The sequence below is a fragment of the Leptosomus discolor genome, chromosome 6 (genome assembly GCF_034619465.1).
Source record: "Leptosomus discolor isolate bLepDis1 chromosome 6, bLepDis1.hap2, whole genome shotgun sequence".
Lineage (NCBI taxonomy): Eukaryota > Metazoa > Chordata > Aves > Leptosomiformes > Leptosomidae > Leptosomus > Leptosomus discolor.
This window is the reverse complement of record NC_141396.1, coordinates 40,308,155-40,328,019: the sequence shown is the minus strand read 5'-3', so window position 1 is coordinate 40,328,019 and position 19,865 is coordinate 40,308,155. Positions and strand designations below refer to the sequence as shown.

Here is a 19,865-nt window from a genome sequence, read left to right as displayed (position 1 = left end):
ACTTTACCTCTCAGATGCCCATCCTTTTCTGCTGAAGAATTTCCCCCCCGCCCCCAACAAAAGATATTGAAATGATCTCCTTAAATGTAGCACTAGCTCTGAAAGATTCACCTTAGTCTTGTGGTGCTTCCTGGGATGAAGCCCACAGCCCATGAGAAGTGAGAACAATTATTGCCTTCGCTTGTATTGTGGATTTGTTTATGATTGTCTCATTTGCTGACGACAGGCTCTACAGAACGTTCAAGGACAGCAAGTACCTGTACATGCTGATGGAAGCCTGTCTAGGTGGAGAGCTATGGACAATTCTCAGGGACAGGTGAGTTGTAAAAAACTATTGTCCTACGAAGTGGAATGTTTTCTAATATACCTCCAGATAGCCAAAAGTCTTTCTCTTTCCTGGGCAAAATCTGGATCTTGTTTGATTTAAGATCCCAGAAAGGTGAGGAGCTATATTTGTTCATGTGCAATTGTCTAGAGATAAAGTCAACCCAGTTATAACTGAGAATAAGGACTGGTTTGGGTTGTATCCAACATGTACAAAGCTTTATATAAGTGGAGACTTATCCAGAGCTACTTTGTTATGGCATCTCTGAAAAGAGAAGGTAGTGATGGTAGCAATGGTAGTCATGTGATAAATAGCATCTACAACAAGTTTTTGACTGCCCATTCCGTGTGTCTTCATTTCTAAAGGGTACCCCTAAATAGCCGACAGCATATTTTAATGTAAATAAAATTAATTAAGTAAGTAATTAATTTACATTTTAATTGCCTAGAACAACAGTGTTTTGCAACAGGAATTACAATTGTGTCCTTGGTGCCCACAGTACCATTTCTCACGTTTGGCTGGAGGCTCAGGCACCTGAGAGGGAAATGTGGGACTGTTTTAAGAGTGACAAAGACTTTGGGCACCGTATGTATGTGATGGCAGAGAATGACCCTGCAGGGTGCGGCCAGGCATTGCAGAAGGTGCAATGTCAAGGCCAGTCTCGCTGCATTCCTGCAAGACACACTCCAGAGGTAGCATCCTTCCAGTGCAGCACCTTTAGGCATTGTTGCCATGGCCATTTTAGAGTCTGGACCTAGAAACAAAGGCCCTAAGGCGACAGTGGCATTAGTGAAATTTCACAGTTGTGAACAAAATCTGTGAGAAAGTGCATTTTCAAGGTAAAAAATGCAGACTTGTTCAAAGTCACCTGGAAAATCACGATTTCCCATCCCAGAGAAAGACCTGCTTTTTTCATCTCAGTCTTTGCTCCGTGGCCAACCCTCTGTAACTGTGAATAGCAACATCCACCTTAATCAGGGAGGAAATGTGATAAACAATGTCTATTAATATTTCTTAGCATTTATGGCACAGTCAAGTATGATAGCGATGAGCAGGAGGAAATCAATAGTTCTGCACAGGCTTTTAGTCCAGATATCACATATTACACGAGGGCCGCTCATCAAAGTATGGAAAGGGATCGTGCATCACTCCACACCCTGCAAGGAGCACTATACTGTCAGGACGCAGAAGTGCCATGGAAAAAAATAGTTAGGAAAGTATGTAATTACATACCACACTGTAATGCACAAGCAAATGTGGTCCTGGTATTTCCTGCCTTGGGAGGGTTTGACCTTGCAGTGTTTGGTTTTGGTTGTGGGTGAGTAAGTGGCAGGTGGGTTGCGCAGGTGTAAGTGGGACGTGCACGGAATACACCCGCGGGGCAGGAAGAGATGTGGTGAGTTGCTGTAACTATGTAATAGGCTCATAATTGGAACATAATTTAATTAAATTTGGAAAGCAAAACAAATGCATTGGGAAGGTTGATCGGAAAGCAAAGATTAAATTCTTTTTTAATTACCTAGAACAATTTTTTTTTAATTCTTTCTTTTTGTCACAGTGTTCTCCGGACCATTAAAAGGAGAACTGTAGCAAAGTTAGCAGGTGCCAGGTTGTATTTTTCATTGTCTTTGTCAGAACCTGATAATTTCATCTTTAATTCTTTTGGCTTTAAATTGGGGTTCTGCTGCCACCTAGCTTAGACACGCTTCTGAACTCAGCCAGCTCCCACTGCCAGCTCCTGACGGGCAGGGGGATGTGGTTTGCTTCGGAAATCTGGTTGCAAACTGGTGCTGAAACGAGGATCCAAAAGTTCAGTTTAAGCCGAATTTGCAATTCAACACTTCAGATTCCAGGAACTGTAATTTTTCTGCCTTTTGTCTTGGTTATGAATATTAGTATGGGAATTCCTGATCTCCACAGCTCAAAATAGCTTTAGCACCCAAAAGTCCAAGATTATAATAAAAAACTCACCTTTTGCTTGCAAGATAATGATTTGTAAATTTTACTTCTATGGGATTAAATTATAAAGTAAAACCTAAAATATTTTGTATACAAATGTTTGCTATGAAGGTGGATTGAAGGCAAAGATGCTAACTTCAAAAATGCAATTAAATTTATATATGAAGGTGAGTTTGGCAACAGGCACTTTCCAGGTATTAGAGTGATTCTACTGAACTGTATAGATAATTTAACAGTAGAGATCTAATCGCTGTATCCCTTTTCCCTCTCTCATTTTACATAGAGGTTCGTTTGAGGATTCGACGACCAGGTTTTACACAGCGTGCGTGGTCGAAGCTTTTGCCTATTTGCATTCCAAAGGGATCATTTATAGGGACCTCAAGCCAGAAAACCTCATTCTGGATCACCGAGGTTATGCCAAACTGGTGAGTGCCTGCAATGTCTGGTTTTGCCAAAAAAAGTCATCGCTACTACCAGACAACTGCTGTTAGGAGTAGAGGAGAACGCAGGATTAGCCGTAGCGGGTCAGAAGCAAAGTCGCTTAGCCCAGAGTCCTGTCTCTGATGGTGGCCATCACTAGATGGTGAGATGAGATCAGGGCAAGGGTGTTGTCACCCACTGGGATGTTTTCCCAACCTCCAGCAGACTGAGGCTCCAGGTCCAATTGAGCTGGGAAACGCTATTTCTGGCTTGAAATTCAGATCTGTGGTCCTGAAGAGGAAATTTTTAGAGGAAGAGCATCAAGAGAAATCCATCCAGCTGTTTTGGAGCTACTGAAAGACTGAAAATTAACTTGAAAATACGTGTCTTAAAATATTGGTGAGAGAGGGGGAGGACTTGCCTCTGTGGTCTTTATAGGCGATTGGTGAAGCAAATCATACAAGCTACTGTTTCTGTGTTAGCTTCTTTGTGTAAGCAATAGTAAAAGACATTCTTAATGGAAATACTAATCATGACCTTGTCACAGCAAGAAATTATTATTAATTGCTCTGGACTGTGTCGATGAACTGTGGCAAATACAGCTTCTTGCTTTAGGTTCTTGTGTTTTAGCACCAATAACACACCCAACTGATCTGTGCAAACTCCTCTGGGATGACTGCATAAGGCTCTGTCTGCAACTGCTCTTCCCAGAAGGTCATGGTCCTTCTCGACGCTGTCCCCTTGCAAGATCCAACTCCTCAAACCAGGATGGCAGCGTGTGCAAGACTTCCACCCCCCAAATTAGGGAGTTACTGATGGGTTTTGCTGTGTTGCTTTGTTCACTCAAATTGCTTTTTTGTCTCAAAAATCACTGTAAAGATACCCTGCATGTAAGATACACCCCAAATGCCAGGTGAGACCATGAACAGGAGGAGAAGAAAAGAAATACTTCCCTTGGTGGGAGGTGCTGGAGGTTGTGGGCACTTGGGAAGCCATCAGTGAAGGGTGGGTCAATGCACTCCTAAAAAGAGCTGACGCCCTCCCTGAGAGTCATGGGGGGGCAAGATCTCTGCCTCTTGGCTTGGGGACTCTTCCCTGCCTTTGGGAAGGGGAACTCGGGAGTGGCCTCAGCAGGTGGAAGCAGCAAGTCAGACCATCTCCATCATGGGCCTTTATGGCCTGGTGGCAGCCACTGCGTGTCACTGGGACACTGAGCCTAGTGAATGACATCAGAGTTTATCCTTTAACAGCATTTCGCTAAGGCTGGGGAGTGAGGTGTCAGATGATAGTGAAGGATTAGGTTCAGGACTGTCCTTCTCCCCACCCCAGGAGGATCTGGGCCAGGGTTTGTGCTGGTCCCATCAGCAGCCCCCAGGTCCTTAGACATTGGATCTTCGTGGACACACCCAAGAAGTATCCCATGTGGACTGTGACCATGTAGGACATTTTACTCCTGACCAGCTCAAGGTGAAGGCGTAGGAGCATCTCACAGCCATCAAGGGACAGCAGAGTGTGCTACACACCATAGTGCCAAGGCAGGGGCAGGCAGAGGGGGTAGAGCTAAAAATACGGTAGACCTATTAACCTGAGATCTGCCTGGGCCCCAAAGGATGGCTTTGGTTTCCAGTATAATCTGATTTTCTGTGCTTGCCGGTGCCATAGGGGCACTGCTACAGGGGCATGCTGAAGCTCATGAGCCTGACAGCACGTTGTAACAGCCTCGAGTAAATTCGGAGAATGGGGAGGACACTTGTACTGCATTGTTCTCTATACTGGGACAGAAATCTGAACTTTTCAGTAGATGCCAAAATGGTCAGTATTTAGCCTAAATAGTTGCTTGCTCAGGTAAAGTCTGGGAGTTTGAAACAAAACGAAAGCACAACAAATCAACCTGAGCTGTGAGTGATATGAAGTTACATCTCCCAAGAAAATCTCAGTGCCAGCTTTTGTTCGTCTTCCCTCATGAGAATCTTCCTTTTGTATTACGAAGGATAAATTGGCAAAAAAGTCACTGCAGTTGCCTGGTCCTGGAACAGTCACAATGCTTTAGTTCGGAGAATATTCCCACGAGGAAACCTCCTTTCTGCTTTGCTTCACTTCAAGAGGAGCAGAGCACATGGCTGACATTCCCTCTCGTGCTCTGCCCTGATGGTACTCTGCTCCTTTCCACAGGTCGATTTTGGCTTTGCAAAGAAAATAGGATTTGGAAAGAAAACATGGACTTTTTGTGGAACCCCAGAGTACGTAGCCCCAGAGATCATCCTGAACAAAGGTCATGACATTTCGGCAGACTACTGGTCACTAGGAATCTTAATGTATGAACTCCTGACTGGCAGGTATGGGCATTGGGGCCGACGCCACTGCTGAAAATAGATCCGAGTATTTCTGCCATTGTCACCCTGATTAGACAAGGGGAAGGTTCAGAGGTGATGTGTGCTATAGCAACACAACGCTGTGCTGCTGAACCTAGTAATTACTTTTTCCACTTTAAATTACCACTTCCATGCAGACATCTCAAAGGGCAAGAGATGAGCAGGCTTTTTAGGAAATGCTGTGAAATGACATCAAAAACTCATTTTTGGCCCTGAGTGAACTGAACATGGTGAGAAAAGGGAAAGAGTTTGCAGTTTAACTGAGGAGGTGCCGTGATGGGCTGCCACACATCTGGAAAGGAGGAGGTAGACCTGACACCATGAGGACTTGCGTCCCTGTATCCATCCCTTCCCTTATGTAGTTTTGGATGTATATGTTACTGCTCATGTTGGCAGTAGTGGCTTCCTGGCATGTCCTGGCATGACCCCTCCACCACGGACGGTATCAAAGCTCCTTGGCTGAGAAATGGTTAAGATCAGAGGAAGCAAAGCACTGATAGTTGTCATCTACTTTTTCTCGTTTCAGTAGGGTACTGTGTTTTGCTTTGGTTTGTTTTTTTTGTCAATCTTCAATGCTATTTTAAAGACAAGCTTTTAATCTTTTTCCTTTCCTCTCCCCTCTGAAGTCCCCCTTTCTCAGGCCCAGACCCCATGAAGACCTATAACATCATATTAAGGGGAATAGATATGATTGAATTTCCAAAGAAGATTGCCAAAAACGCTGCTAATTTAATTAAAAAACTATGCAGGTAAGCGCATGAAATATAATCATCTTGATTTTATTTGCAAAGAAATTAATCATTCAGAAGGATTAAGAAAGTAACCGATTTGTTATTTGTTTTATAGGGACAATCCATCAGAAAGATTAGGGAACTTGAAAAATGGAGTGAAAGATATCCAAAAGCACAAGTAAGTATCTCCTCCACCATCCAGCAGATCCAACCCACAGAAAAATACATCAATTTTCAGGAAAAATACTCTTCTTAAACTCCTTTGGCCTTTCCCTTCTAGTCTGCTTTAGTCTTGAATTTCCATCAGACTTTTTTTCCCAGTGCTTCAGTGCCACCCTGGCCTATGAGCAAAATGCGTTGCACTTTGACCATTACACTTTAATTACTGCAATTGCAGTAGAGCATTTGGAAGCAATCCGACTCAACCATTGCCTGCTTGGATTTCTTTTGGTTTGATGAATCACTTTCTGAGGTTTTCTTTGATTTCCCTTCCCCGCCCCACACACGCCTGCCATGCTCAACACACTTTCTGTCTACCCATAATGTTAATCCATCATCCCTTTTGGTCTGATGGGAGAGAGTTGTTAAGTGGTGTCTCCTAAGTTTTCACACTGCTGGAGGAGATTAAGACCCATTGCAGAAGCAGGTTATCTCATCCATCCATGCGGGTCCTTCTCTTCTCCCATCCCCAAAGCAACAGAAATGGGTTGGATAGATGTTTTGGGTGGACTATTTGAAGGCTCAGCTCAGGGCTCATCCACCCACCTAAGCCACTGTAGCTTGAGCAAACCCAAGGTGCCCAAACCAGGAGGAGGACATCCCTGTGCATGCCCTTAGCTCCCCATCTCATACAAAGAAAGGACATTAGGGGTCTCATATGGGAGGACACCTGCAGTGAGGAACGGTTTTCTTGTGAGCATTGGTAATTTGCATTTGCCATGGTGTCACCACTGGGTTGCTACAGGTGCTTCATTTTCAGTCCCGAAAAACATATAAAAAGATGACAGCAAAAATTATTAAGGCTGATTGGACCATTTGAAGAAGATGACTGCAGGAGTTGAAAGCCACTGTTTAAGCCATTTACATTTCATTTTGTGCTACAGAGATTTTCGCCATATGTCTAACTGTTTCATTATTCCCTCCCTTCTAGATGGTTTGAAGGCTTTAACTGGGAAGGGTTACGAAAAGGGACACTGACACCTCCTATAATACCAAGTGTAAGTTTTCCTACTTATTTTCTCCTTCCTCGACAATAAGTTTCTTTTACATTAATGTTGTGAGCTTCAGGCACTAATACAGTGGAATTAAATGGCGACAGCATGTGCTTTGTTTCTTCTGAAGATGCTTGAAAAAGTCACATTAGAGACATTTTCAGCTGTACTTGGTCCCCGAGCAGTCTCTTCCAGGAGAAGGCAGTTTGGGGAGGGCATGACTGCGACGAAATGCAGGAGGTTGGGGCAGGATCGCTCACTACTACACATTTTTCTCTTTCTCACCTGCTCCACTTGTTTCTTTATCTACTTTTCACATTTCAGTGGAGAACTGCCACTTTCACCCCTTCTGTCAGATGTGTCCTCTTTCTTTCTCCTTTATTCTTACTTCTTTAGACGAGGCAAGTGGGATTTGTATGCCATCTCCCTTTTCTTTTGCATTAACCTTTCCTTCTGTCTTTTCTTTTGTGCTTTTCACCCTTTTTTTCCCTGCATCCATGTCCTACATGAAAAGCCCTGTTACTGCCTAGTTTATGTTTAACTGGGAGCAGACGCGGAGGGACAGCGCGACTCATTTTCCTTTGGAGCAAAGCTCTTCCTTTGATGTCTTTGTGATCTCTTTACCCACAAAGCCTGCCACAAAGGGAAGCCAAACAGGATTAGCTGATAGAAATTACCTTGGCCCCTTCTGTTCTGCAGCCTCCCCTCCTTGTTTCGACTTAATCCCTTTCTCTCTGTGCCTCTTCCATGGGATCACTGAGAGAATGACATTAGCAATCGTGTTTAATTGCACCCCATTGTTCTGTCCAACCATGGTCCTGCACCTCCTGCAGCAGTGGCAGGCATGGCTTCGGGGCTAAATCTGCCATCCCAAAGTTTTCTTAGCACCTATGAAAGAGCAAGAGGGTTTTGCATCCCTACCTTTTGTCCTGTGGGCTGCGGAAGTTACTGGCAGTCAGTGGGAGAAAGCAGGACTTTGCAAATATCTGCCTAAAGCAGGATGCCCCAAGAGCATATCAATTTTTTATAAATCAAAGCTGCGTTTTTTCTGTTAAGCTTCTTTTTAATTACTATTAATTTGTCAGCAGTACTGTTCACATTTGAAGTCAGACAATAAAGTCAAGTTTGGTCCTTTGTATCCATTTACCCCCCATTCAGGGTTTACCTGTGTAGGATGTCACTGTAGCCTGAAAAATGCCCCAATATGTTTTTTTCTAATTTTTTTCAGTGGATTTTTAGTTTAGTAAGAGCATTTTTAGTACTGCTTTTACCCTATATTCGTATAGACCCTGCATGTCTAACCCTGAGACAGCACAACCGGCAGCAGTGACTTCAGCAGTATCTGCTCTCTATGGGCTCCCTGACATCCTGAAGCTGGGACATCGCTCCACCATCAGAAATGGTCTCTGTTCCTTTGGCATTGCCTAGAGGGAGGCCACTTTCCAGCCTGTTGTGCAGGAAGTCACGTTTTCTTTGCTTTTTCAGTTGGGTCCAACACATTAGGAGAACAGGGTTGTGTGAGCACCGAGTTCACTTTGTTGGCGTAACTTCTTGACGTCATCGAGGCTGTATGTTTGTGGGTCTGGTGATGTCTACCAGGGAACGTGCCTGTGATAGCTCCCGAGAGAGTGATCCGCTGTCACCGTTTTGGCCAGCACACCGCCTTCAAGGCTATTTTGAAGTAGGTGGGAGCATCTTTCTCTCTTCTAGAGGAATCCCTCTTCCAGGACAACTCAGTGATGACAGCCGTACATTTCCCTAAGCCAAATTCAACACAGCTCATTCTTTCCTAGAGCTCTTAAGAGTAGTATCTTTTCTAGATGTACTCCTGAGATCCTCTCCAAAACCTGCCTCCATTAACTAGTGAATTTTGCCAACCCCAAGGCTGTCAGTCCCACTCAGCCTTGTTTTCTGCAAGTTTTTCAATTGCTTTGGCAAAAGTCCCAACTGCCAGTAAGAGCCGTATCTGAAAAGGGACCCAAAATACCTGCATAGCTCTGTGCGAAGAAACCTATTTTTCCTTCAGTCATTGCACCTCTCCTTGTTAGCTGTAAAGGAGCCAGGAGGGCTAAACATAAATACTAGCTTTTTTTTTTTATAAAAAGCCCTTTAACCCTCGTTAGCAGTTACATTGTACTGCTAGTGAGGCAATAAAAAGCTGCTCTTATTCCATGGGATTTTTAGGAAGGATCTCAATTTACAGCGTGCTGCTAGGACATTGCTTCAGGGAGCAGCTGAGCCTTGATACCACTGCTGAAATCTGTGATGGTAGCTGTCCTTGAAAGCTACTCCTGCCTCTTGACTGTTCCAAAGACTTGCATCACAGCTCTTGCCTTTGAGAAAGACCTACAGATCTCTGAATCATAATTCATCTCAAGCCCTTATGTCGGTAAGCAGCCAGAGAACTGATACTGATGTTTGCACTTCTCTTCCTGGATGGACAGGAGATAAATCTAGGGTGTCCTTTCTTGGCTAGAGAGGGCGCTGAGAGGGACATTTGTTCCCATGTCTCTGACAGTGAAGGACTGTAGGCCACATAGATGACCTGGGCCTCAGAGCTGTGAGGAATCTCACACAACAGCATTAGCATCATATAACATCAATCAGCAGAGTAACAACTCATCCAATCTTTTTTCCCCAAATCATATTTCTTCTAAGAAAAAGAAAACCCTCTGCATTTGAGGTGTTGGATATACTCAGCCTTTTTGTTTCGTCAGATGAACACAAAAGGCAATCCATTTCCCAAAACAGGACTTATTTCCCTTGTAGCCTCATCTAACTAGGGCTCAAAAAAAGTTCCTGCCCTTCTAGGTGCTCCCAGAGTAGACATCTGCAGAGGAGCCCTGGGGAGCTCCATAGATGCTTTCACCCAGGGCAGTCCACTCAGGCATTGTCAATCACTGCTGAGAGGCTTTCACAAGAAGCTCCAGCTCAGGCGCGTTCTCTGTGGGTGGCCACACCCGACTGCATCTCTTACCCTTTGGTAGCTGGTATCCTGTACATACTTCCCCAACACTTCTGCTGCCTGCTTCCAGAGAGAGAGCTCACATGGCATGGTCTGAGAGAAACAGGGGGCTGTGCTCCAGCCCATGGCACCATGGAGCAGAGTGAGTGTGGAGCACCCCAAGGGTGAGGACCGGAATGGTGAAGAAGCACCAACAAAGTAAATGATCCAGATAACTCAAAAGACATTAAATTATAGTATTCAGTACACAGTGAAGTATCTCATCACTCTGTAGTATTCCACTAAACTTTTACGGATTTGTTTTTTTTCAAAATGAGTTGGATATTCAAGAATTGTAATTTCCCCAAGATGTTTTCGGCAGCAGGAAAATGCTGATGCAGCTGGACAGCAAATTAAATTTAGAGCTGAAGCTGGAGCTCTTGTTGATCAAATAAGTCTTTTCCCAAGGCTTATAGCAGCATCCAGCTTTGGGGACTCCCAGGGCTTTTCCGTCTTTTCTGATGACCTTGTACCAACAGATAGGACAGTTGCTTTTGAACTAGAGACCCTAGAGGGCCTGAATCATTAGAGCAGGGGGACTGTGGGAAGATTTCCAGAGACTCAGCAAGAAGTTGTAGAATTCACAACTTTTCCTGCACTACATCCTTGACTCTAAAATGGAGAGACATGGACTTGACGAATGGACCACTTGGTGGATCAGGAATTGGCTGGATGGTCACACTCAAAGAGTCACGGTCAACGGCTCAAGTCTGAGTGGAGACCAGTGATGAGTGGCATTCCTCAGGGGTCAGTATTGGGACCGGTGCCGTTTAACATCTATGTCAGTGACAGGGACAGTGGGATCGAGTGCACCCACAGCAATTTTGCTGACGAAACCAAGCTGAGTGGTGAGGTCGCCATGCTGGAGGGAAGGGAGACTGGAGAGGTGGGCCCAGGCCGAATGCAAGGTCCTGCACCTGGGTCGGGGCAATCCCGGGTATCAAAACAGGCTGGGGGATGAAGGGATTGAGAGCAGCCCTGCCGAGAAGGGCGTGGGGGTGCTGGCGGATGAAAAGCTGGACATGACCCGGTAATGTGCGCTCGCACCCCAGAAAGCAAATAGCACCCTGGGCTGCACCAAGAGCAACGTGTCCAGCAGGTCGAGGGAGGGGATTCTCCCCCTCTGCTCTGCTCTGGTGAGATCCCACCTGCAGTGCTGTGTCCAGCTCTGGGGCATCCAACACAAGAAAGACACGGACCTGCTCGAGTGGGTCCAGAGGAGACCACAAAGATGCTCAGGGAGCTGGAGCACCTCCCCTGTGAGGACAGGCTGAGAGAGTTGGGGTTGTTCAGCCTGGAGAAGAGAAGGCTCTGCGGAGACCTTCTAGTGGCCTTCCAGTACTGAAAGGGGGCTACAGGAAAGGTGGGGAGGGACTCTTGATCAGGGGTTGTAGTGATAGGATGAGGGGCAATGGCTTCAAACTGAAAGAGGGGAGATTTAGATGAGCTATTAGGAAGAAGTAACTTTACTGTGAGGGTGGTGAGACACTGGCACAGGTTGCCCAGAGCAGCTGTGGCTGCCCCCTCCCTGGCAGTGTTCAAGGGCAGGCTGGATGGGGCTTGAAGCAACCTGGTCTAGTGGAAGGTGTCCCTGCCCATGGCAGGGGGGTTGGAACTAGGTGGTCTTTAAGGTCCCTTCCAACTGAAACCGTTCTGTGATTCTTGCTTGCTGCAGTTAGCAATGAATGCTACTGAATGATCACAGTTGTGAAATCAAGCGGAAATGTCTGCAGAAGTCCACTTTGATGACCATCCCCTTCTTGTCACTCTCTTCTTTCCGCAGGTTGCATCTCCAACAGACACAAGCAATTTTGACAGCTTCCCAGAGGACAGTGATGAACCACCCCCTGATGACAACTCAGGATGGGACATAGATTTTTAATGTATTTCTCTTACCTGCTTCTGCCTTGCTGAAGACAGCTTCCTGGGACGTGGCTGCCAGCGAAAGCGAAAGAACTGGGGAGGATTAGTGCTCGGGGTCACCATGATGCCTTGATTGATGCTGCTACAGTAACTATAGTGGCATTAGGACTTATTGCTTAGATGACAATAGTGCTCTTCATGTTTTATGTTCAAACTTAAAATAGCAGTTGACATGGTGGTCCTGACACAAAGCCTTTCACCAGTAAAGAAATATGTTTTCTATTACCGCAACGATCATGCTGCGCTCTTTATTATAAAAGTCAAGAGATACATAGTGTAAGACGCACTTAATTCTAGCTGCAAGGTACTGGCTTTATCAGTAGGTTCAATAGTAATTTATTAAGTGCTGTAGCTAAATACGGTGCAAGATTTGGGCCACTCCCACCCTGCGAACTCCGTAGGTCTTCTGCTGTAGGCCAGTGTAGGAGCAAAGGAGGACCACAATGGTACTGGTCAAAGAGTTCATGTCAAAGCAGTGGTAAAATTTGTCGGTTTTCTTTCCAAGCAGTAGTCATGACAAGACTGAATGTTACCTTTTCTCATTAATTTTGAGAATTTTTTTTTTAGCCTGGTAAAACAAAAGCACAACTGCTCTAGATCCTGTTAAGACAGATATGGGTTGCTGAGAACATAGTGTAACACGATGTTTGGAGTTTTGTTCCTTTCCCTTGGTACAAATACATAACTGCATGAAAAAAAGATCATAAAATTAATCCATTTTATGTATAAAATAATGCTTAAATAATGATCCTGTAACAAAGCGACAGCAGCCCACTGGTCTTATTGAATAGCTATTGGGCATAAAACTAAGCTTAACTTTTACCTTTTTAGAACCCAAAGGTAAAATGGAAGACCCATAATGTACTTTATAGGTGCTATGTGCATCCCTCATCTGTGAACATACCTATTCAGTCAACCACCATTTCAGAAATATGTAGCAAGAGGCATTGTTCTCCAGTCACGCTCTTAGATGATTTTACATCTCCGTGTCTGCATCTCTTCTGTTCTTAGTACAAAATCAATTAATTAAAATAAAAGGTGGTACTGGGCCAGTTTGCTGGCTCTGTTTGTAATACTGCCCATAAAAATGAATCCTAATGTCTCATCAGACTAAGGAGCTCCACAGGCAAGTCAGTGGAATTAAATGGAAAACTGATATTGAATCATAGAATCATTAAGGTTGGAAAAGACCTCCAAGATCATCAAGTCCAACTGTCAGCCCAACACCCCCATGCCCATTGAATCATGTCCTATCCATTGGATGTGTCTCCAGTGTACCAGGTCCCCAGTTTAAGGCACAGGAATGGCTAGATCCAAGTTGGCTCGTATGGAAAAAGAGCTGGGGAAAACGGTATTATCGTGTGTACACTTTTCCCTCACGTCCACTGCTTTTACTGTGCTTGAGTACCATCTCTTCTGATTTATAGAACACAAAGGAGGAGTCCTGTCCTGGATGCCTGCATAGACACAGGACTAAAAGTTTACCCCATCATACTGACAAGAAACATCACCTTTCAGTCTCTATAACAGACCCTGCCCCAAAAAATTAGCAGGTGCTGCCCCATTTCATCTCAGAGCTGCCAAGAGCTCTTGTATATGCTGGAAGTCAAAAGATCAACTTCACTGAAAAGTCATTCATATGACTTTTGCCTACATAGTACATGGAAAATACATGTTTTAACAGTATAATATTCTTTCCCTGATGCTAAATCCCAACTCTTTCCCGTGTTCCTAATTAAAGTGACTTAATAGAGTGTATTAAAAAGGTATTTTCTCCCCTCCTGTGACAGCATGGACAATGCCTGCTGTTGCCAGCAAACTAATGAGCTTGGTCATCGCCACACCTTTGAAACCAGTCTGTGTGGCTGAATTTCCTTCGTCATTTTCCAAAGCGTGAGGCAACATTGTCACCACAGTGACTTCAGGTTATTTCCACCATTCATTAATCATTAAACCTTGGCTTTCAGAACCATAGGGAAAAGACAGTAACTGTGTCTTCTGGGAATTACTCATATAATGCAAATACACACTCACTCTTCAGCCTTTATCTGCGGGACGGAAGACACTGAAAGCCAATGCTGAATACTAGGGCTGAAATAATTGCTAGGCATCTTAGCGAACAGGCTGCTGCCTGAAAGCCGAATTCTTTACTTGCATCCCCCTGGATTTTTCACTCAACGATGCAGTGACATTGGAGGAGTAAACTTGTTGCAGTTGGTAACTTTCTATAGAAGAACATAGAGAGGAGTTTGTCCCAAAATGATGATATTTAGAGCTTAGGTGCAGTTGTCAGTCAAGGGGCTGCCGAGAGGGAAGAGGGTCACAATGATTTTGGGGGGCAACCCGAAAATGTTAGGGGAAGAAGGTTTTAAAATGGACTGATGAGTTATTTTTCTTTCTTCCTGTCCCTTTGTCCTTGTGCCAAGCACAGTGATTAATACCTGCAGCGTGCGGCATGTACTGTACCGAATATAAGTTTATTTTGACATCAGACACCTCACTTGACTTTCACCACCTTTCCTAAGCATACTTTAAACAACATACTTAGCACATGTATAAGATAAATGCCTTCATTTATAAGTAATTAATTTAGTTGCATTATATATATATATATATTCACAACAAGGAATTGCCTCTGTGTTTCCACTTACTGTCCTTTCTTCTTTGTCTTCTTTTTTAATGTATGGGACAACAGCTTATTTACCTAAGGGGAAATCAGCTCTTGTGTTTAAAACAAGTGTATTAAGATCGGGGTCGTTAAGACACAGATGATCCGTAGCTTCTCACAGTGCTGCATTAACCATAGCAAACTCTTATTTAACAACAGGACCACAAGCGAGTATTTATGTAAATAGGTATTTTCGTGTGGATATTTTGTGGTACACATATAACTTTTTCTTTTAGTGTTCCATGGCATTATTACTTCATTTTCTTATCTGTAATGTAATGTTTTTAGATCAAGGTAGACTTGAATTAATGTCATAATTGTCAGTATTATTAAACTTTATGTCAACTGTACTGTTAACTCATCTGTCCCCTAGTTTTAGAACATGACTAGCTATCTGGCATTGTTGCAAGTGCCTTAAATCCATGGCATCCTATAAAAAAAAAAATACAAATTTGATGTTATGCTGCATGACAAAGACAAACACACCTCAAGATGTCGTCCTTTCTTAGCTTGCTGCGTTTTACAGTTCTTTCTGCTACCAATTTCTAAGCCTTTATTATATAATATTGATGAATTACAGAAATGATGAAGTCGTTCTCTTATTTCTGTTCAGTGTACCAGAGCTGTGTATCTGTTAATGAGATACAGAGTCATTTCTGTGAAATGTATAAATGTTATGTGCGGGTCAAATTAATATATGACATCCTATCACTCCGTAGACAGGTATTCCTGTTTTGCTAAGCTGTGCAGATTCAACCCATCGTGCCATCCAGCGCCAACCTCCCGTCTTACATGAACCCCTTTAGAAATCTCCCACCCGGAAAAAAAAAAAAAAGATGAGTGACTCGGTGTGCAACCCGACCTGCGTTTTTTGACCTTGACCTGAAACCAGGCATAGCTCATTTGCACCACTAAACAAAACAGGATCCGTGCTTTCCCCCGACTCCTTCTATATGCAACGCATCACGGAGGCAAGCCCTCGGTGCTCCCGCAGAGCTGACCTGGAAAGCTGAAAGCTCCTCATCCTCCACAGCTCCCCAGCCGCGTAAACCAGCCATAATGCTGAGACTTGGGCGGTTTTAGGGCTTTACCGGCAAAAGGGGAAATTTTTGTTTGGAGTTGCCTGTCGTCCCAAGTCCCAATTTACACTAGCTGTTTTTACACTAGCCCTTTGGTTTATATTCTTATTTTTCTTCTTACATGAAAGAGGTTTTGTTTGTCGGACAAATGTCGGTCATCCACCGGTCGTCAGCCGGTTGCAGTCTTTTGATGTAGATCTAAGAACTTTTTTTCATAAACTTTAACTGCTTTTGTTTTGCTCTGTATTTTCCTTGCAGCTGTAATTGCTGAGTGCCTGTTGTATACTTTATAGAGTTGAAATAAAAATAATTACTTTTGAACGGCGTGTCGATGGCTTTCTTGCACAGCAGAAGCCAAGTTTGGGAGAGTTGTTCTGGTTAGTGATTAAATTTTTACTCTCGTTTATGACAATACACAGTAAGACGTAACTGAACAAAATGTGTGGTACTTAAAGATTAGTACCAGGATCCAGATTTTCTGCAGGATCCAAAGACAAATGGCCACAGTTACTACACTTCAGTGCTTATTTGAGCACTGGCGTCACCCCGAGCAGCCCAGCTGAAGGGGTCTGAGGCCGAAGGGGATCCTGCTTTGTGCAGGACTGGTACCAGGTGACCCCCACAGCTTGATTCCAACCCAAATTATTCTATGAACTTTCTCAAGAGGAAGCACATTTGCAGCGTGTTTACTCTTCAGGGGTAAAGAATTCACTTTATATTTTGATTGCTGCCAGTATAAGGGAGTCTAGGGCACGCAGCTGGGAAGGGACTGTATTTCCAACGTGAGTCGAGTCATCCCTAGGTGGGGTGTGAGTGCGAACAACATCCATGTCAAAAAACGGTGGTGCCCTTGTCATCACGGTCCCTTACAGAAAATGCCAAGAGGTGATGGTGGAGGCGCAGCCATTAATGGCAGCACAGCCATGGGGTGTCATGACGACATCACCTCTGTGCGCAGGATGGTACAGAGCTCAGGGTGTTGAGACTCTCTACGTCCCGATGGATTTAAATCCACCCTAGGAAACTGCTCAGCCCCTGTGTGACACAGCTGAATCTCAAGCAAGGTTAAGGGTATACTTCAGTGTTATATGGACACAGAGACAGGTAAAAATTGGGGAAAGGAACAAGAAAGCATCCTCCCAGGAGGGAAATAAATTTGAAAACTGCCTAAGCGGGAGCCGGGAAACATCACAAAATTATTTTGCAGGATGCAGCAATCGCAGATAGGAGTCAGTAATACAATAAAAAGCCCAAGTGACGTGGCCCTCAGCTGAAACCACAAGGGGAGTACAGGGATTTCGGGACAAGTTATGACGCTCGTTTTTGCAGGCTACAAAGCAGGCCCCGGTTCCTCTGACTGCAGCAGGGAAGTCCACTGGCAACTGACTCAGCGGCACAGCTTCCGTCAGCACCTGCCTTAGGTATTTGCCGAAACTTCCCCAGCCAATTATTAGCCCGGCTTGAGCCTCTTGGGCCTGAAATACCTGATAGCAGCTGCCCACAGAGCGACAGCGATACCCAGGCGCTGGAGATTGGTTTTAGTGGCAAGGCTGCGACATCAGACATCACCCACCCTGATGGGAATGAATGTTTACGGGGGCCTGGGCTTTTTGCCTGTATTTTCTTTCAAACGCAGGGTGGTTTGTTTTTTTTTTTTTAAAAAAAAAGAAAAAAAAAAAAAGAAAAAATTAGAGCATTAGGCCGTTATCATGAAAAACTAGTTTAATTAATTGGGTTTTGCTGCTTGCGCAACTTCCCGGGGGCGGCGCTGCCCCGGCGCGGCCGCCAGGGGGCGCCATGGTGCCGGCCCCACCGAAGGCGGGGAGGGCAGTGGCGCCCCGAGGGCGCCGGTGCTGGGATCGGCTAGGGGGGGCGACCCCTTTGATGTCCCCGCATCAAAGGGCCCCGGAGCTCCCCTCACACACCCCAATGTCGCCCGACGGAGGCGCTGCCCGGGCGGGGGTCAGGCGAGTGCGCGGGCAGGAGCGGAGGGGCGGGGGCGGGGGGGGGGGCGGGGACGGACACGCCGACTGTGCGGGCCGGGGCTCGGGCTCCCCTGTGTCCTGTCCGCCCCACACACCCCCCCCGGCCGGTGGGGGGGCATGGGGTGCGGAGCGGCCCCCTCCCTTCCTGCAAAGCTGCGCTGGCGCCAGGAAGGGCGCGGGGGATGCGGGGTTAGGGGCGGGCGCAGACTTCTAGGAGACCAAAGGACCGCATCGGCCACCGGGGGGGGGGGGGGGGTGTGTAACGGGGGGAGGGTGTGTCTCTCTGCACCCCACCGCGGCTCTCAGCCGCTGGGGAGGGTGGGGTTACATGCGGCGAGCCCCCCACCCCCCTTTCCCCATCTCCTCCCGTCGGGGAGGCCGCGCGCCCAGCTGGAGACAGCGGCGGCTTCGGGGCGTGCGGAGCATCTGGCCGGGGACCGGGGAGGGGGATGCTGGGGGGGGGGGGGGCGGGGGGTCTGCCCTCGCCGTTGCGAAACCCCTTCCCGGGCCGGCGGCCAATGACGGAGCCCTCGGGGCGGGGTGGGAGTGGGGGTTTTGGGGGCTCATCGGCACAACCCGCCGGGGGCCCTTTGAAATCCCATCCGCCGTGCCCTCCTCCCCGAGGGGGCGGGCGCAGGAGTCAGCCCCCGGGGGTATAAAGGCGGCGGCAGGCAGCGCAGGTAGCTGCTGCTCGGGGGCCGCGGGAGCTGCTGCGCCGACGGGACACCACCGGGGCCGGGAGGGGACGGGACGGGACGAGAATGCGCGGGCTGGTGGCGCTGCTGGCGGCGCTGAGCTGCGCGGCCCCGGCGGGGCGGGCGGCGGCGCCTGGTGGCGCCCTCAGCTCCAACGCTATCAAGGGACCCCCCCTGGGGGGGGCTGCCGAGGCCAGCGCCGCCCCCGCCGCCCCCTTCGACGGCAGTAACAAGCCGCCGCCGGCCGCCACCCGGCAGGTAGGAGCGGAGATGGAAGAAGGGGGAGGAAACGGGCGGACGGGACGGGACACACCGGGGATGGGGGCGGGGAGTGGCGGCAGCCCGCTGACACCCTCCGCCTCCTCTCTGCCCATCCACCACCACCCCCCACCCCCCCCCAGCCTTTCCCGTGCGTCGAGGACGAGGACTGCGGCCCCGAGGAGTTTTGCGGGGGGCCGGCCCGCGGCGGGGGGGGCCCGCTCTGCCTCGCCTGCCGGAGACGCCGCAAGCGCTGCCTGCGCGACGCTATGTGCTGCCCCGGCACCACCTGCAGCAACGGTGAGGGGCGGCAGGGCTTGAGGAGGGGGGCGGGTACCATGGGGTGTCCGCGGGAGGGGGTGGGTGTCGAGGTCCCACCCGTGGCTGACAGCCGCCCCGCTGCCTCCTGCAGGGCTCTGCGCCACCCCGGAACCTCCCCACGGAGTCACCGAGCTGGACGAGATCGGCACTGAGGCTCTGCCCCGACGAACACCCGCTCCCGCCTGGCTCCCCACTGCCAAAGGTAAGGGGGTCCCCAGTGCTATAACCCAATGTCCCCTGTGGGGCTGCCCGTTGTGTCCTCAGTGGGGTCAGTGTGGGATGCCACCCTGCCCCGCCATCCCCTGTGGGGTTGGTCTGGGATGTGCACGCTACCCCACCGTCTCCAGCGGGGTCGGTCTGGAATGCCCACCCTGCCCCACCTTTCCCCGTGGGAGCGTCCTGGGTTGAACACTTGCCACGCTGCCCCCACGCAGGTGAGGAGGGGGACTTCTGCCTGCGCTCGTCGGACTGCGCGGCTGGGCTGTGCTGCGCCCGTCACTTCTGGTCCAAAATCTGCAAGCCGGTGCTGCGGGAAGGGCAGGTGTGTACCCGGCACCGGCGGAAAGGCACCCATGGCCTGGAGATCTTCCAGCGGTGCCAGTGCGCCGAGGGGCTGGCATGCCGCCTCCAGCGAGAGCACGGCCCCACCGACGCCTCCCGCCTGCACACCTGCCAGCGGCACTGAGTGTGGCCGGACGGATAGGACGGACTCTGGCCCTGCCGGAGTGGAAGGTTGTTTCTCAAGGGAACTACTTTTAAGCTACTAATTGCAGTACGTTACTGTGTTGTGAATACTCGAGCTGGCACTTAGCTGTACATAACACCCGGACTTTTAATGGACTTTTTTTTATTTCTGAGGGTGCTGCCTTGTGCTCTTCAAGCCATGACTGTGACTTTGTACACACTGGGTTTTT

General features: G+C 47.6%; 2 protein-coding genes across 3 annotated transcripts in view; both read left to right on the top strand.

Annotated features, from left to right (window-relative positions):
• PRKG1 (protein kinase cGMP-dependent 1) overlaps positions 1-11,904 on the top strand; it is a 527,430-nt gene extending 515,526 nt beyond the window's left edge. For both annotated transcript variants that reach the window (XM_086467486.1, XM_086467485.1), the window contains exons 12-18: positions 227-316; positions 2,568-2,709; positions 4,877-5,040; positions 5,703-5,825; positions 5,923-5,985; positions 6,958-7,024; positions 11,806-11,904. In XM_086467486.1, coding sequence (XP_086323612.1) covers positions 227-316; positions 2,568-2,709; positions 4,877-5,040; positions 5,703-5,825; positions 5,923-5,985; positions 6,958-7,024; positions 11,806-11,904 — 748 coding nt within the window. The remainder of the gene's footprint in view (positions 1-226; positions 317-2,567; positions 2,710-4,876; positions 5,041-5,702; positions 5,826-5,922; positions 5,986-6,957; positions 7,025-11,805) is intronic.
• A 6,534-nt stretch (positions 11,905-18,438) lies between these two features.
• DKK1 (dickkopf Wnt signaling pathway inhibitor 1) lies at positions 18,439-19,636 on the top strand. The gene is made up of 4 exons (XM_086467238.1): positions 18,439-18,630; positions 18,774-18,930; positions 19,043-19,153; positions 19,386-19,636. The coding sequence occupies exons 1-4, from the start codon at positions 18,439-18,441 to the stop codon at positions 19,634-19,636; spliced, it is 711 nt and encodes a 236-aa protein (XP_086323364.1).
• The last annotated feature ends 229 nt before the right edge of the window (positions 19,637-19,865 follow it).

Coding starts and splice junctions, on each gene's coding strand:
- DKK1 (XM_086467238.1), top strand. CDS start 18,439: ATGCGCGGGCTGGTGGCGCTGCTGGCGGCGCTGAGCTGCGCGGCCCCG. Junction 18,631..18,773: donor CGCCGGCCGCCACCCGGCAG/GTAGGAGCGGAG, acceptor ACCCCCCCCCAG/CCTTTCCCGTGCGTCGAGGA. Junction 19,154..19,385: donor CTGGCTCCCCACTGCCAAAG/GTAAGGGGGTCC, acceptor GCCCCCACGCAG/GTGAGGAGGGGGACTTCTGC.